Below are 19,243 nucleotides of genomic sequence, written 5' to 3'. Positions count from 1 at the left end.
AGACAAGCACCTTACAGTAATCTAACGTGGTGAAAAGAAATTAATCTAAAAGTCCTGATTTTTTTCTGAAGGGCTACACAACAGCAGCTTCACCAGTTCCTTAGACCCCATATACCAAGTTCTCTAAGACTACCTCCCTCTGCTTAAAACAACAAAAATGACAAAATAGACACTTTTGTTGCCTTGTGAAACTTCCACCTATAATGAATTAAAGTCATGCTTTATGTAACACACTATACAGTAAAAGCAAACAGTACATAGATGGCAACAATGATTTGCTTTTTAAAAAGGAAGGAAAGAAGCTAGACACAAGCACATATCATGGGATCTATTTATACCAAGTATAAGAACAGGTAAAATGACTGAGGTGTCAGAAGCCGGAAGAGTGAGCAATACTGGGACAAAGAAGGGGCTCAAGGAAGGTTTCTGGGGTTCTGGTAATACTCTTGGTTGTCAATATGGGAACTGGTCACATGGAGGTATGCACATGGTGGAAATCCACCAAAGTTGTATACTCCTCCAAGTGATTTTTCTGTATTTGTTATAACAAAAATATTTTCAAAAGGCTACATAAGGAGGAGTTAACAGCCTGCAGATTCTCTCCCCAATACTAGCAGGAATATTTATTCCCTAGAATAAAGTGAATCAGAGAGAAAAGTCATTAGGCACAGGAAAATGGGGGGATGGAGGGAGGACTCTGAAAACAGGGAGATTAAACAAAAATAAATCTCACTAAACCTTGAGATTCCAGCTCTTTCTCCCTCAGTTCCCTGAATCTTGGCATATATCATTCAGGCAGAAGACCAAAGGATTCTCTCAAGTAAAACTGACACACCCTAGAGAAAAGATTCACAAACTGACTTTGCTATGTACGAGGCAAAAAGAACAAGTTCCTACATAGACTCCAGATAGAGGAAGCCTCCAAGAAAAAAGGTATGTATAAGAATGCTAGAGCTCTGTCAGAAGGACAAATACTAGGAAAAAGTAAGCAAGAGAAAGAGATGGCTCTGAAGCCAGCACAAGAAAGAAATGTGTCCCTGCACGTAAGGACCTCACTGCGAATAACTGCTCCACGTTCTTTACAACAGAAGTAGTAAAAATCAATACCTGCATATTGAGAGGAGAGGGAAAGGAGACGTTTGTGCATGGGAGAGAGGGTATGAGACAACATAAAAGAGCCAAATCCTTATCTTCTATGGGAACGAGTCAAAATATAATGTCCAATTTAAAATCAAAACATTGTAATATATGTATAATATTTAGAAAAATGAAGGGAAAGAGCCAAATGACTCAAAAGCGGCTGCCTGGGGAACAGGACTTGGGTGGAGGATGCTCTGGAGCTTTGGGCAACTATTTCTTATTATAAAATCTTTGTTGTTTATTAAGATCTAAAAAAAAACTACATATTATATTACTTAAATGGAGAAAAAAGCATAAACTTCTCAAAATACCAAATAAAACCAAGAAATGTACAAAACAATAGACAAGAAAAACAGTGGCTGGACTACAGTGGGGAAATAACAACAAAATAGTTATTCTCAAAGAATTACAGGAGTCCAGCTGAGGGCTGAGAAGGGAGGTTATTACGGCAATGGGGGAAACTGAGTGTGTAGTAGGAAGTGGGGAGTAGAAGAGAAACGGAGAGGTTCCAAAGGTAGAGACAGAATCACAGATAAAGCAGTTAGATTCAAAGTTACAGAGTTACCTGTATCAAAAGATTACAGATACAGGGGTTCAATTAGGTGACTAAAAGAATTAACAGGTGAGGCAGGACTTGAATCTTACTGAAGCCAGGTCAATACCCAACATATCTTTCCAGTGGGAAGATATACTACTGGTTCTTTAGGAGCACCATACTCCTTTATGTGGTTAAGAAACATTTAAATCTATAGATTTTAATTTCTGGATTATGAAACATTCAAATAGAAAAAATGTAGAAAACAACAATGATCAAATATCCACTATTCCGTTTTTTCAAATATTAACATTTTTGCCATATTTGCCTGTAACTTCTTTTTCTTCTTAAAGAACAAAACATTACAGATAAAATCAAAACCTCTTCAAATCATTCTCTAATCCCAGCTTCCTATCTCCTTCTGAGAGATAACTGCTAACCTGAATTTAGCATTTAACACACACCCCCAATAAGGTCACATCCCTAAAAAGGAAACATTAGTTTGGATGAATTCTAATGTCCTTTTTGCTCTAAGACAACAGGATCCTGTGGTATAATGAAAAGTTCCTAATTTTCTGTAATAGAAATGCCAAAGTCTGCAGCTGGGGCTAGAGCTCAGTTGGTAGAGTGCCTCACAAGCACAAGGCCCTGGGTTCAATCCCCAGCACCAAAAAAAAGAAAAGAAAAGAAATGCCAAAGTCTATACTTCTAAGAAATACACAAAAATAGCCCAAAATAATTTTAAACCTCAAAACTGACTGAATAATGATGTACCCTTCAGCAAGAAAACTATTAATATTATTATAGAAGTTCCAGTGCCAATATTAATATCATTATATAAGACATATAAAAACCTAAAATCAAAAATTCTGTGGCAGTTTGATTTCATAAGTCTCCATCAGCTACAGGAACAATAAGGAATCACTTGAGCACAATATCCTTACTGGAGTCTTTACTGTCTATGTAATTAGTTCACTGCAGTAACAAACTGCCCCAGGTGTCACTGTACTTAACCTGCTAGGCAATCACTATAAAAATACCCTTTAAAAAATTTGTAATGCCACTTTTACTTAAGAATGTCCTTGATAATGCAGGGATGAGTGCATCTTTTTAATTTTCTGGGTCATAAAATTATTAGTACTTGTAAAGCACTTCTAGTGGATACCAAAATATGATAATTATCTCAAGGAAAACACCTACATGATGATTTGGGAGCCAAACTAGTAACTATCTTCATGGAATACTATTTTTACTTGAAAGAACAACTGACAAACCATCATTATTCATACATGGCTATCTGGCAGATACTTTCTCAAAAGTGAAGTGAGACAACTGCTTCAGAAAAAACTGATGGTACCTGTTGTCACTGGTAGCCTTCAAGCTTTCAACTTAAACTTTTGGAAAACTTGTTTCTGCAGGACATATGACAACTTCCCAATACTTAAAGATTTTTCTTATTAGAGCAGTGGTGATATTAAGAAAAGTGACTTCTTGAAATTGAGTATTAAATGTGCTAACATTTGGAACATCTGTATTATACAACAAACCAGTATTTTCCAAACGACCAATACCTAATGTAATGAAATGACCCATGAGTAAAAATTCATGCGAAACGCAAGACAGTCCAGTGGATCTTAAAGAACTATAAAAATTGACTGATGGAGTTTTACGATTCTATATTGGACCTAACATTTAAGAAATGACCACTTGTCAAATTTTGGTATAGTATCAAATAAGAATACAATTACCTGAAAAGACAGTTAAAATACTCTATTTTCCAATTTTATACAAAAGTTCTATAATAAGCAATTATTAGATTGCTTTTTCTAGGTGTTAGAAACCATAAGCACATCGCAGTGGTTAATTATCATAGTTTAATCTCTAATCTTATCAGTCACTTAAAAACAAATGAACCTTCCACTCTTTATTTAACTCTTTATTTAAAAGAGTTGTATTCTTTTGCAGGTATAGTCTCACATATTTGCAACAAATACGTAGGTATCAGGTGTTTAATTTACCATAGAATCAAGACTGATCACTGCTCCTAAAAGGACAGGAAATGAATACGATAAATTCCTAAATATGTTTTAGAGACATGCAAATAAGTCCTTTCTCTCTAGTTATAAAGGAGCAGATTCTATTTATTTAACATATGTGACTCTTGAAATCTATACACTAATAATGGATTTAAAACATGGTTCTTAAATTTCTAAGGTAATGTCTCTTCATAGAAAAAAAAACTGACCATCTATAAATTTTGAAAGAATTTAAGCCAAACAAATTCCTGAAATTAGAAGAAACACACTAAAGGCTACTGACTTGTGGAATAAAGGTGATTTTAAATGTTCTTATATAAATCTATTCAGTTCATTTCAAAGGGAGGAACCTTGCAAAAATTTTTACAATGAGAATTGGTAAATAATATCCTTGGTAGTCAACAAAGTCCATTATTCTTGTCCTCTAAAAGAGGAAGTTTATACACTATATTTTTTTAGTCAGAATATTCAAGAGAAAACCACCAGCAGCTCCTCCAAAGCCCAGATTTCTGCAGACTCACCTTTGCAGTTCACCGAGTCCCCTAGCAGCTGGGAGGTTGGGATTTTGCCTTAGGAAGTTTTGTTTTAAATTAAGATGAGTGAGGTCTTGGCTGTAGAAGAGGTTGGCAGGGAGATGTTCCAGGCTACAACATGAGAGGTCTACTGAGCTGATGCGCTGGGATGCAACCTAGAGGGGGATAAAAATACAACTTAATATTAATACTATCTACTTATCCTAAGACTACTTTCTATGGACAGAAACAGATGACACTGTGCAAGGAGCACTGTTAATCCAATAATCCAAACCAACAGTATTCACTTAGCATAGAACTAAGTCAAGTACTATAAAAGCAGAAAACAGTGTCCTTGCTGGAAGGTGCTCACAGTAACATACCATAGACGAGGAGGGTTCCAAAGAACACAGATTACCCTATTAGGTTTAGTGATTTCACTACCTCCTCCAAAATAGAAATATTGTTCCTGAAAATATCCACAGTGAGAGAATTCGGAACAAACTGATACAAAAGTTCATAAAGTTAAGTGACAGACACTAAAAAAATCTAAACTGAACTTTAGAAAGCCCTTACATATACTGATTTAAAACAGTACAAATAAAGAAAAGTAGTATCAATGGTTTTGTATGCATCATAATAATAATATATTGTGTCACACAGATTCCATCATCTGCCTGCTACAAAATTCTCAGGCTCTTATGCTACAAAATCAGTGTGATGCTTACAAATTAATTGTGCTTTGCTTCATGTAGGTATTCTATGTAAAACTTATTTTATATCTAAATGTTTACACCTTCCTAGTTAATGACCCTACCACAGCCAGGATCCCAGGACTATTACAGACCAACTTACATGCATAAACAGAAAATGCATTGGGTTACCTACCTTTCTTAAATGTTTTCTTCAAATGTTCTGAGCAATACAATCCTAGGTTTCATTAAAGCAATGATTTCAGCCCATTTCCATACATCGTGACCCTTTCTCTCTTCACAAGTCATAAGAATATAGTTCTAAGCCTTTATTTGACTCTCCTCCGTTCTCTGCCGAAGATTTATGGCAGAAACTTCACTTCTTATCTGTGGTCTACTCAGTGTCCTTTTCTGTTACCAAACCCTAGGTTTCTTTTTCCTAATCACAAATAAGTAGAACATGGTCCTGAGGTGTGTGTGTCTCTGGACTCAAGAGTGTGTGGATTCACATCCCAGCACCATCTGTGAGCTGAGCTAAGGTGAGCAGATCACTGATCTCTCTGAACTCCAGTTTTCTTGTCTGTATAACAGGGATAAAGATGGTTCCTAGTTCTACCTCCCTGTCATGGAAAAAACATTCAATGTATTACGACTACTTCTATTACAAAACAGAACCATTCCCATTTTATATCCATTGGAATTCAGGTTTTCCTGGTACTAAAAATGGATTCAGAATTTACATAATATACTCTTCTGATATTTTAAAAAGAAATTACTGTGCACACATGAAAGCTGGTAAGAACAAGCCTAGGCAGGGCTCATCTCAAATGATTTTAGAGAGATGGTCTGGGTTTGTATTTCAGCAACTTATTTCATCTTTCCTTGAATTTTCACCATTAAATAAGAAATCCCAAACAGATCAAACCACTCACATAAGCTGAAAGATGTGAAAAGAACCAGAATTTTAATGAACCTAAAAGGCAGATGCAAAAGCACTAGAGCCAGAGAGAATTCCTGCTCACAAGAAATGGACAGGAACTTGTGAATAGGAAATGGAGCTGAAAGTTCTAATCAGTGGAATCATTCATTCAAAAATATGTGCTGAGCATCTAAAGGTGTGCCAGCCCTTGTATTTCCTGAGGTGCATCATAAAACAAGGAAGTCTCTACCCTGAATGATTACGCATCAAGAAGAGAGGGAAATTAAGATACCAAATGGTAACTCTTACAATAATAGAAAATGCAGAGGCACAGAACATGATCTGAGCTCAGGGAAGCTTCCTGGGCAGATCATGTCCAAGCCTACCTTGAAGTTCAGGTAGAAAACTGAGTTTTTGTATGCCCCAAATCCTTTATCTGCTTTTTCCTGTAATGGTCCACATAAATGGGATCCTGAGGGGAGTTGCAAAGGATGTTGATCCTCTGGCTACAGGGAAAGTTGAGCAACCCTACTGCCCCATCTGCTGAAGCCACAGACTGATCAAACAGGTGTCAGCAGGGGACTCAAGCCAGGTCTGTCAGAGACTTCTCTGGGATTTATATATTCTGAAGTCAGAGCAGAGAGAGAGAGTCTGCCACACAGAGTCACAGTAAAATAAACTGGATCTGTGTGTATCAATCTGAATTGATTTTTTTTTAAAAAGGCATGAACTGACAAAGAAAAAGTTACAACATGCTACATATAATACCACTTCCAAAAAAACATTTTAAATACACAACTCCATAAAGTATACAAGAATAGTGAAGCTATAAAATCATAGATTGGTCATATACCAAATTAATGACAGCTTCTAGACGGGCAGAGAGGGAAAGGGAAAACAAGAGATTTCAAGTTTATCTCTAGTGCTTGCTTCCTTATTAGAGGGGCAACAGAAGATATGAAGCAACTACACGGAGATATTAACAACTGGGGAGGCCAGCACATGGAAATCATGGTATCATTTTTTGTACTCTCGTGTGAGTACTTAATTTGAGGGGAAAAAAAACAGATGAGAGCAGTCTTCTGACTTTCCTTCTGCTGTTTCAGTTTCTACTGTGTGGTACACCTGGAATATTCTTCCTTCTACAACCAAAACACTCCCTTAACCCTTAATAGGAGGCAAACAATGGCCCCCAAAACACATATCCACATTCTAATCCCTAGAATCTGAATATTATCTTACACAGCAAAAGAGTAAATTTACCTCATATGCCAAAATATGTGATTAAGTTAAGGATCTTGAGAGGAGGGTGATTAACCTGGATTATCCAGGTGAGCCCGAAATATAAATCCATGTGTCCTCATATACCAGAGAGGAGAGGGGTTTGAGATAAAAGAGGAAAAGGTGACATGACCACAAAAGCAGAAACAGAAATGATGTGACTAAAAGCCAGAGGACAGTCGGAGCCAAGAGAAGCTAGAAAAAGGCTCCCCTTGAGCCTTTAGAGAGAGCAAGGCCCTAAGACATCTTTATTTTGAACTCCTGGCCTCCTGAAATGTAAGAGAATAAATTTTTGTTCTTTTATGTCACCAGGATTTTGTTAAGTTGTTTAAGCAGTCATAGGAAACTAATAACAATCCTTTAATTTTTCCATGGTAACTTCCATTCCATTCACTCATGTTCACTGAATATCTACCATGCACCAATTACCGTCCTAGGTAGGCACTTGACACGATTCAGTAAACAAAATGAAGGGCCCTGCCCCCATTAAACTCACTTCACAAAAAAACTATGTTAAAAATCGGTAAGTATTATATGAGAAAATAAAACAGCACAGGAAAGGAGGTCAGGATTGTTGGGAAGGTGGTAAACTGCAATTTAAATAGGCGGTCAGGGTAATCACTACTGAAAGGGTCACTTTTCAGACAAGACGAGGTAGCTGAAATTTTTATTTATAAGAATATTCCAGGAAGAGGAAGTAGCCAGAATAAGGGTCCTAAAATAGGAGTGGGTCTGGCATGTCCACAGAACACGAAGACCAGTTAGAATGAAGGAGCAATGACCGACAATAAGGTCAGAAAAGTAACGGGGAGGGGTCAGCAGCAGATCCAGGGGTGCCCTTTAGGCCACTGTTATGAGTCTACCTTTTAATGTGAGCAAAATAGGAAACAGGGAAAGGTTCTGACATGATCACCAACATACTGCATAACTTCATCTGTCTCTATACACCACATACTCTGTAAGGTCAGGATTTTCCTATTTTGTTCACTGAGAAAAATCCAAGCTTAGCCCTTGGTGGGACCCTCAGGAGGCACCTGCTGGAAGAAGGGTCAGTAGACTACTTCACAACTCCTTCCTTTCTCACCAGGTTTCCTCTAGCCTATCTAGAACACTTTCACCAGGAGACTACTCTGAAGACAAATTGTATTTCATCTGAAGCATCATACTAAATACTCCCTTTGGGATACCTAAGAGAAAATGATTAAATGTCAAGTTGTATCTGCTCCTTTCTTCATTCTGTACCACAAGCTGTTTCTGCTGGAGCAGGGGGAGGAAGTGCCATCAACAAGGCTACAACCAGCAAGAGCAGTCTTGTGGGAACCACGGCAGAAGTAGTAAAATCTAAAGTGAGAACATAAATTCAATGTATCGTGACAGTCCTGGTGCAGAGCTGCCAAGGTGACCACAAAGACTACTATAAGCTGTGATTCTGCCTCACCCCATGCCCTGAAGCCAGAGCAGGAGATGTAAGTGCTTCAACCCAGACCAACCTGGGCACATTAGGCCTCTACTACAAAGAAAGGAAAGCACTCTTGCTGGAAGGTTCACTCGATTCCCAAACGAGAAAACTATCAGCTAGACTTGCCAAAGAAGCTGTGGCCCTCCTACACCGCAGCTATTAAAACTAAGATCCTTCTCAAAATAAGGCAGACCTACATAAATAATAAATATTAGTAAGAAAGCCACCTGGATACACCTCATCAGAGCCAGCAGCCTTTATCAACCTAGCTTCCCCCCTCGCAAGTAGTAGTAACAACATTCAGAAAGTCAACATTCAGAAAGTGCTTCCCTTGTGACAGACTTTAAATACATAAACAGCTCAGCATAGTGAGGACTTTCCCTGTCTCAGAGACAAAGGTTAAATTGAGTGAGAGTGAGTGAGCCTAAGGCCATGTGGCTAAAGAGGCATAGGACCAGAGTATGAACAAGAGAGCCTTAACTATCAACTCCACACCATCAGATCAGGGACTAGAATGCATCTCAGATCTCACAGAAAGGGGGAGCCTCTAGCTCTCATGCAAAATAACATGACTACAGCAAGGGAAAGCAGACCCTAGGAAAAGCTTAAGCCTTAAGAATAAAGACAAGGTGGTGACAATGAGTCCTCTTCAAGAGAAGCAAAAGGGACCATCTGCTGACCAAACACAATTTCCCAGAAATGCAAAGCCAGATGGGGCCATCGTTCCTCGAGATCATGGGCTCTGCACACTGCAACCTCACATGGCTTGTCCAACTGGGTAGCAGCAATGTCCTCAAACAGTAAACACCTAACCAACCCTTTAAAGGTTACAGGAAAAAGTGCAGAGGGTTACACAACTTTGGAAACAAAGAAAATGGCAAATGTGGGAAATGCCTCAAATCTTTGTTACAGAAGGGACTTTAAGAGGGCCTCACAATTGGAATATAAAATCCTTGGCAGGCTAGGGATATAGCTCTGTAATAGACTGCTTGCTTGCATGAAGTCCTGGGTTCAACCCCCAAGACTAGAGGTAGTGAGGGGATGCTCTGGCAAAAGCTATTGTATTTCTATCATATCCACAAACATCAAGACAGTAGTTGACACAGAGTCAAGGCCCGAGAATGGACTTGACAATAAGAAGGACATGTAGAGACAATCCTAGTACTCATGAGGTACGCAGCTTTGGACAAGTTACTTCATCTACCTGTCCTTCAGTTTCCTCATGTCGTAAGTGGAATAAAGAATACATGCCTGGTCAACTCAACAAGCTGCCACACTAAAAATAACTTCTCCTATTTTAAATAATAAGGAAAAGTTCTGTAGACCAAGTATCCCTAAACCAACATCTACAGCTACAAGGAATAAAGATCTATAAGATAAAACAACAACAAAAAACTATAGTATACTGGCCACTGCTCTTGCTACCTTGAGCAGTTACACAGATAAAGCACAATCCAACGAAGACCAGCACGAACTACATACGAATATATTCAAGTTTTATATCAGTTCAAAGTAACTATAGATTGGGAAATTAGTTCTAGTCTATATTAACAATTACAATGAAAAATTTAAAGCCAATACCTTAGTTGATTAAATGGGACTTTCCCCTCATGAACCTACAAGCTTTAGGAGATATATCAATACGAACATGAATCCCCAAACCTGATTAGGTTGTTTTCCTTCCCAAATGATTTGGAAACACACACCGGGGAAAGGTTCATTAGGTCTCAAAATATTTTCCCCAAAGAACACTGTAAAAATACAAACAATAGAAGTTTCAGATTGCTTAAAAGGCTTTTACACATTTTCTTAACATACTACTCTGCCTGACAATTTCCTAAGTCATTTTTTGTGTATGCTTAGGACCACTTGTGCTCACAATTTTTATTCTCGGAGTCTAGCTGAGGCACATTTCTAAACACACCTATCCGTCCTCTCCCTAACATATCTCCCCCATGCTTTCAAAACTGTCACTTTCCCCTGCAAAAGCACTTACACTCTGCATTACTCACATTATGCTTGATGGCTCACTTAGGGGACAATAGTCTTTCTAAGGCAAGGGAAAGTTCGCCTAACATTCATGTGATATTTTGTCCCCTCTGTACGTACCCTTTTTATGTGCACAGAATGCTTGAAGTTAAGAAAAATGACTCTGAGAGCCTGATCAAAGCAGCTGAAATAGCACAAATAATTCTGCTTGTATAAAGTAAAAGATTGCTGTGAACTGGCATCATGAGTCATTAATTGCTCTGGTCCAACCTTTAGTGGCTTGGGAAATTATGACCCTGGCTGAAAGGACAGTTTCTGGAGAATTCACTAGACTTCTGTAAACAGTCCTTAACCTCAACTGACCTAGTTTTAATTCTCATTCTCCACACCCTCAAAATACTTTGAGAAAGCATGAAGGGAGAGAATATATTTTTGGAATACAGTTTATTACTCTATCAGTTAAGCATTCTAACAACTTTACTTATTTTCAACTTTATCCTTATCAACAAAAGAACCTTCAATTTTAATAAAAAATTTAATTCCCATTATTCCACAAAATGCAATCATTTAAAAAAAATTCTGCAGAAATGCCTTATTTTGACCATAGGCCTTTTCTCAATGACATCTCATTTATCTTACACTGCTTTTTCTTAAAAGGTTAAATGATAGAGGAGGAAATGTCAGGAAGAAAATATGCAAATTTACACAATATTCTAAGTTATCAGAAGCAATGAAATGGCAAATCAATGAAGACAAACAATAGGAAATCTGGAGTGGCTATCAATAATAGGCAAAAATTAGAGATGAGATTCTATAAAGGCAAGTGCATTTGGAGGAAGGTATGCTTTTAAGATGAAGAACCACTGGGCTGGGGTTGTGGCTCAGTGGGAGAGCACTTGCCTAGCATTTGTGTGGCTCTGGGTTCAATTCTAATCACCACATATAAAAAAATAAAATAAAGGTATATTAAAAAAAAAAAAAAAAGATGAGAGCTATAAGGTACCAATTGAAATACAGTTGCAAGCTAGAGAAGAAACAAAACACTGGGGCCATTGTTCAAGTACCAGACTAGAACAAAAGAGAAAAACCAATACAGAGAAATACAACTAAGAGTTCTAATTAGGCATTCCCATCTCTCTCTGCCAGGGCATGAACAAGGAGGTGGATGAGAGGTCGGCATCCTCATGCTATCAGGCTACCCTGGGCAAACTGCTCAAAGCTTGTTTCCATCATTTGTTCTTCATGAGCCAGACACTGTACCTGGTACTGAGGCACAACTATTACTTGAGATGCAATCTTTATCTTCAAAGGCTTAGCCTCTTGACATGCACATCTAAACTATAATTCAATAATGTCTGTGCAAGAGTGCAATGAAAGCACACGTACGGCAAAGAACACAGACCTCAGAGCTCCCTGCCCACAGTACCAGCTACCAACAAGGAGTCAGTCCCCGTCACATATAAAAATGGGCCATGAATTCAAAGACACTCCAGCTGTGTTTGTCCACTGAGCTCCCTGTGTAGCCTAAGATGAAAATGGGACCTGGCACCTCACTCTTTGCAAGTCAGAGGCAACTGAGTAGGGTCACTGGAAACGGCGCCAACAGCCTTCCAAAATCACGAGCAGTGTCAATCTAAGTTATCTCCGCTCCACACACATAAACCCCATTGTGCTTCTCAGTAAAACAAAAAAAATAGAGCTTGGCTTGGGTGGAGATCAAATCTGAACCCAGAGTTCCTTCCTCACTTCCTTATTGGCAAAATATGCGTAAACAATGTCTTGAGACTGTTACTACCTGAGAATGTTTCTCAAAGTCATGGCAGTGTTCCTCCATCGGTGGTACCTGCTTGACAAGGAGGAACAAACCACAAAAAACTTACATTCTAACTTTTGACTTCAATGCACACAAATATACATGTACATACACATTACAAATGTATTTGAAATAAAAACAAAATTGATGTTTAAGTTCTAAGTCTTATACCTAAGGTCCAGTGTGTGTAATATACAGAGTTCACAGGTTCTTTTGTTAATTATTCCACTTTTCCCTATTTTACAATACTCTGGATTAAAATACTGGGGATTCAATATAATTAAGTTTATGTAGAAACTAAATTTTTAAGGATTCTTTTTTGGGGGGGTGCAGGGGGTACTGGGGTTTGAACTTGGGGGCACTCAACCACTGAACTACAACCGCAGCCCTATTCTGTATTTTATTTAGAGACAGGGTCTCACTGAGGTGCTTAGCACCTGTTTGCTGAGGCTGGCTTTGAACTCACAATCCTCCTGCCTCAGCCTCCTGAGCCATTAGGATTACAGGCATGTGCCACTGCACCCAACACTTTTAAGAATTTTCTAACCTTACAACCCTCAGGTTAAAAAGATTCAACTTCAAAATATAACATGTCCATATACAGATACATGATTAATCATATTTATTAAGTTTCTGATATATGAATATTTGACCAGTTTTCAAAGAAACAGACAACAATAGTTCCCTCAACACTGAAACCAATTTAATCTGACTTGGATGACTCGGAAGGCACCTCAGATTCCTTAAATATACTTTGTTCATCATTTAATATGATCAATAACTGCAATATTTAGAGGTTATCAGATAGAAGAAAGAACAGAATTATCTTTTGTTATTTATTTCAGAAAGGAAAACAGGTTCACTGAGTGGAAGTTACAGAAATAAAGACTTCAGCTCACTTATGAGAAATAACTGTCTTATCTAAAGACACTGTAGACATGTGAAACACTATAGACATGGGGGCAGTGGGAAAGTGGGTGTCTAGGAGTCTACAAGGTCATTTTTAAATTCTAAATTTTAAGTCAGTGAACTAAGAGCCACCTGATGATGACTAGACCTCAAGGTTAAAGAATGCTTACAAAAGAAATGCCAAACTATCATTAGGGCAATTATTTCAGAGAACTACAATTAATGTTACCTTCTTAGCAACTACCTTACAAGGGCCCTTCTTAATCTTATAATGTTATCGTAACTTTAAAGTACAGCTGTAAGTTCCTAGTTTGAAACCTAGAATGTACTCTATTAAAGATGGCATAGCCAAAATCCATGTGTATTTTAAAATACTAATTATAGTAGTACAGATTCCAATCAACCTTCTTTAATAATGTTTTTGGGGAACTATTTCCAGAGTTCCACTAGGAACATGAGGAACACATTTTCATTTGCTGAGATGTTGACAGTCCAAGTGGACCCTAGACTAGTGCCTGGCACAAAGGAAAAAGTGTGTTCTCTTGCTGTCTTTCCTCTCTCCATCTCCCTGTTGGGCAGGAGTAGCAACAGCTCTGCTAATTCCAACACAGCTGGAGAAGGAAAGTAGGAAGGGCTGAGCCGACAGGAGGAAGGCAGGCCCAGGAATAAGGGGTGAGTTTAAAATGGTAAAAGCCTAAATACACAAACAGATGCTGCTCTACAAGTCCATGCTTCTTTGTCATGAGATGGTAAGCTAATGACTCATGAGGTGTCCTCATTATATAAAACCAAATCATAAAACTTTGGAGGAAATAAGATTATGAAGTTTTAAACTGAAATAACTTAGAACTGAAGTGAAAGTCTCTTTTTCAGGAAAACTAGGATTTCAGAAGCAACAGTCTGAATGAGAATGAGCAACGTAGAAATGGGACAGGAGGAAATGAAGCATAATTGTAACTATAGAGAGACTGTTCACTCCTCCTAACAACCAGTTTTATGTTTAACAAAACTAAGATTTAATGTAACCCAAGATATTTCATCTTTAGCCTAAATTCAAAGTAGAATTTCTAAGTTCCTTTATGTCTAAGTTCCATAAATTCCTATTATATCTGTAATAAAGAAAGGCTCCACAGTATTAATTTTTACTTAACAAAGTCAATTGGCAAGTTAATTGTAATATTTGGTAACTTGATCGAATTTCCACAAGAAAAAGACATGGAACCAGTAGGAAACAATCTATACTGATCAGTACTCTTTCAATTTATCTAGCACTCATTTTTTATCTCTTTTTCATACTGCTCAGACATCTGTGACATGATCGTGTCTTCACATTTTACACAGTTTTTGCCTTTGCACATATTTTACCTCACCCTGAAATGAAATTTCCTCTCTTGTATTCATGTTGAACTCCTATTGAGCCTTCAAGACTCAGCTTGCTCCTTTCCTCCTTAATCTTCCTATACCCAAATATTCCCTATACTGTATTTCTTATCTTTTATCACACTATCACTACAGACTTGGTACAAAAGCAATCTTCTCAAGATAGAGGTCACATTTTGTAAGTGTAAATCTAATACTTAGACCCTTAGTTCCACTACAGATTCCCCTGTACACTTGGTGGACTGTCCTTTATTCTTTATCTAACAAATGGGTATAAAATATGAAGTAATAAGGGCTTCCAGAAAAGCCCTGGACTCCTCAGTAGAATGGGTACTGAGAACAAAACCTCTTACTATTATAGGACCAATGTAACAAACTACAGCACAATTCCTAAGGGACAAATGACAGACCATTTTGACAAAAAGAAGCAGGCTCTCTAAACTACACTTCAAGAGGCAAAATATATATAAAAAATGACAAAGTCATACCAATGGTTCCCTAGCAACTACCTCTAATGACACGAATCTATCTCAGTCCTATTATACTAGAATCACTTGACTTAAGAGGCCAGTGGGATGTTCTTTGAGTTCACATTGGACAGTAAAACACTATTTTTAAGCACATGAATCCAAAAGTTCAACTTTATATCTTACTATCATCATTTCATATGATCTTTAAGTGCATGTGTATGAAAGGAAGCCCTGACTTTCATGGCAGTGACTCTCTTTTTCTATGGCCTAGAATTAAAATATTATGGCTGAGAATTACACAGCAAAAGAGATAACAGTGACAGTGACAGTCACCTGCAACAGCCAGCATGTCAGCTGCTGATCAACCTGAGGGGAGCCCTGATGCGGCCTGGCTTGATAACACGGGGTTGACCCTCACATGTCATAACCCAAACTGGCCCGGTGTGAGGCTCCTGGAAGAGGTCATGTGATGCCTTTTCCTTTCCTCTACAGAAGAGAACTAATACAATGGGGGTGGGGGGGGGCTTTTAGAAATAGTATAGGTTGAGCATCCCTAATCTGAAATCTAAAATGCTTCAAAATCCGAAAATTTTTGAGTGCCAATATGATGCCATAAGTGCAAAATTACACACCGTCCTTATGTGATGCTTAGAGCCAAAAAAGGCAAGCACACCAAATGTTATATAAAATAGCCTTCACACTATATATGTAAGTTATATATGAAAAGTATGTTGTGTTTAGACTTGGGTCCCATCACCAATACGTGTATATGCAAATATAAAAAAATATAAAAACATCTGAAATACTTCTGGTCCCCAGCATTTCGGATAAGGGAGACTCAACCTATATTCCTATATTCATCATTTTCAATTCAGTCATTAACTTTACACTGTACCAAAGAGTAAATTATTGAGAACAGTCTGTCTGATAAAAAGTTAAAAAATCATTTCATGTCCTTTTCTACCACTCTCTGATATCACATATTACAACATTATTTCAGGAATAAGACACCTGAATCACCTCTTTCTAATCTTTGTAACCTGAGCAGACAATTTGTAAAAGTAATCATAATTACCTGAAATGTTCATTCTTTAAAACACACACACACAAGAAAATACTTGTGAGTGTAATAACAGATATCTGAGGTTTTCTGTGTCATAGACACACAGAACAGGGAGCATACAGATAAAACCTAATGGCCATGAGCTGATAACTGTGCAGACTGCATCACAGGTATGTCAGGATTAGAACACATTTTCCATGATAAAAAGTTAAAAACACCTACATGTAACATTAAATCAGTGATCTGAATTTGCTTTTAATCTTCCATGAAATAAAGAGACAGATTTTAAAGTGGCATTAATATAGTGTCACAGAAGTGACTAAATCTCTAAATTAAAAATAAGGCTAGAGATTCACATGAAAGGCTAACTTTGAAAAGAATTCATAGGATCAATCAACATATCTAAAGCGAGGACCTCAAGGATGAACAGCTAGGTCGACATTTCATTAACGGTACCCTTATATTTGATAAGGGTTCTTCCACAATTCCTGATGTCCCCTCAACTACTACCTCAACTTTTCTACATCACTGCCCCTCCAATCACTTTGAAAACATGATGGACACACGTGCCTGGTGAACAAAAAGAGCCCTGTCCTTTTTTATACTGCATGTTTACAGCGATGTTTACTGAATTTTTAAAGCACACTGTGCATCAATATTTTAGGGATGACTTCAAAACCAATACTGTAATCCTCCCAAAGGAGTTCCTCCTTAGTATCCACTGCTAACACACACCCATTGTTAACAACTCTAAAGGGACTCCCATGTGTATTATTTTGACAGGCAATCTTAAGTGCTAAAATTATGCTTAAAAAATAAGCCTATTTTGGAAGAACATAGCTAATTAATATGCTTATAAACTTTCCTCAAACCAAATAAAGAACAGTAACACTTCTCTTGTAGCTAAAATCCAGAATAATATATGACAAAGAATTTTCCTTTTAAATTGCTTATCTAATTCATTTTGACTGAAAAATAACTGGAATTTGTGTCCTCCCACCATCAGTGGGGTGTGACAGTCATTAAAAATCAGAAACTAAAATTTTCCTCTCAGTTGTTTATTTTTTCTTTCAGATCCTTATCATAATGAATCCACACTTAAACGTAAGGATGCTATCTATATTCATGCCAAATTCCCCATAAGCATATATTCTTGACAGAGCGAGATCCTCTCTCTGTTCTACTCTCCCTGAATGCTGGGTTAAAGTCCAAGATAAAACTATTAAGATTTATCCTCGGGGTAGGGAGATAGCTCAGTCGGTAGAGTGCTTGCCTTGCAAGCACGAGGCCCTGGGTTCGATCCCCAGCACCGCAAAAAAAATAAATAAATAAAAAAATAAAAGATTTATCCTCAATACAATAATTTTAAAGAGGAGTGTGACCATATTTTATTTGATCAGTTCATGTCAGCATATTTTCTCTTTAATTAACTAATTACAGTATGTATATGCACTGCACTTCAGCACCTAGATTTCAAGTACTTCTTAGTTGGAGACACAATAATCACTGGAAAGGGAAACTAGCAGAAACACCCTCTCCCCCATCCTGCCACCAGCATGTTCTCCCAGAACTCGAAAGTCCCACTATCCTCCACCATCTCCTACCAAAGTCTGATATCTGAATCTGCTCATAATTTGAGTAATATAGGCGTGAGTCTTGTTATAGACATGCTACACTACTAGACTACAGAGATGGCAAATTAGACAACTGGGAATAGGAAAGAGTACTAAACAAGCTAAAATCTGACATTTATGATCATCAACAACAAGTCAGAAATCAACACTTTCACATCCCATGAGAGATAGTTCATCAACCACCTCTTGTATTTTTGCCTTTCTGCTCCTTTTTGGAGTGGAAACTCTCTGGAGTCCAAAACTATATTCCACCATAGTTTTAAAGTTATAAATATACGGAATCTAATTAGAGCTATAGTTTCTTACTGAAAAAACAATCTATGCAGCAATCAAAATAAGAGCCTGGAAACCATTCTTTATTTCTTCCTTTTCCCATGTCTTATATGTGATTTGTCAATAACACTGTCACTAAATCCCCAAAAACATATCTACTCATGTGTCTCCAATTCCACTGCAAAATCACCCTCACCTCCCACCTACACCAACATGGGGGTCAGGCCTACCTGCTTCTATTCTTGCCCTCTACAGCCTAGTTACCACACATGTCAGATCATACCAGTTTTTGCAAGAAAGTTCTTTAATGGTTTGCCATTTCTTTCTTTCTTTCTTTTCTTTTTTTTTTTTTTAGATATTTGAAATACAAGTTTATTCTGAAGCTAAAGGAATGACAGTAACAAGATTCACCACTGAATATTGTGATGTGACTGTAGCAGTCATATTTGAAAGTCAAAAAGGAAACAACTGCATTCCAAACAGCTAAATATGCAGGTCGAAAAAATGAAGGTTTTTTTTTTTTTTTAACTGCCACATTCTCTCTGAAGCCTTCATCTCCTTCAGCATTCCACAAATGAAGCACATGTCTGCTTAGCTAGATTTTAGTAAAGTGGCACACACGTGGCACCACTGACATCACAGGACAGTTGCCTATAAAACTAGACTTACGTTGCTGGGTTCCAGCTTCATCTTCTCACAAATGGTGTGCCATTTCATTAAAAATAAAATCCGAACTCTTAACAGTTCTATAACGTAAGACCCCTACCAACTCGGAATTCCCATCCTGTAACAGTCCCTCATTACAATCTCAGGGCCTTCACACTATCTTTACCCTCTTTTCAGAAATCTCATCCCAGTAAGTCTTCAAATAATCACATTCTTTCACTGAAGTTTCATTTTAAATGTGCCTCCTCAAAAAGTTCTCTCTCCCCCACCATTCTCTGTCACATCATCTTGTATTATACATTATGATTACTTGCAATTTTCTTTCTTGTCTACTTACTTATCATCTGTCTCCTCCATATGAGCCCTACCAAGAAAGAGGAACTGGACTTGTTTTCTACTATATCCCCAGTGTATAAAACACAACTTGACGAAAAGAAGGTGCTTAGCAGATGCATGCTGAATTTAGAACAGT

At 37.6% G+C, this 19,243-nt stretch overlaps 1 protein-coding gene across 1 annotated transcript in view; it reads right to left on the bottom strand.

Moving 5' to 3' along the window:
* Phlpp1 (PH domain and leucine rich repeat protein phosphatase 1) overlaps window positions 1–19,243 on the bottom strand; it is a 215,675-nt gene that overhangs the window by 84,396 nt on the left and 112,036 nt on the right. Inside the window, exon 4 of the mRNA XM_047526484.1 lies at window positions 4,233–4,399. Coding sequence (XP_047382440.1) covers window positions 4,233–4,399 — 167 coding nt within the window. The remainder of the gene's footprint in view (window positions 1–4,232; window positions 4,400–19,243) is intronic.

This window comes from Sciurus carolinensis, chromosome 15, assembly GCF_902686445.1.
Source record: "Sciurus carolinensis chromosome 15, mSciCar1.2, whole genome shotgun sequence".
Lineage (NCBI taxonomy): Eukaryota > Metazoa > Chordata > Mammalia > Rodentia > Sciuridae > Sciurus > Sciurus carolinensis.
This window is presented reverse-complemented; position numbering and strand designations above follow the sequence as displayed.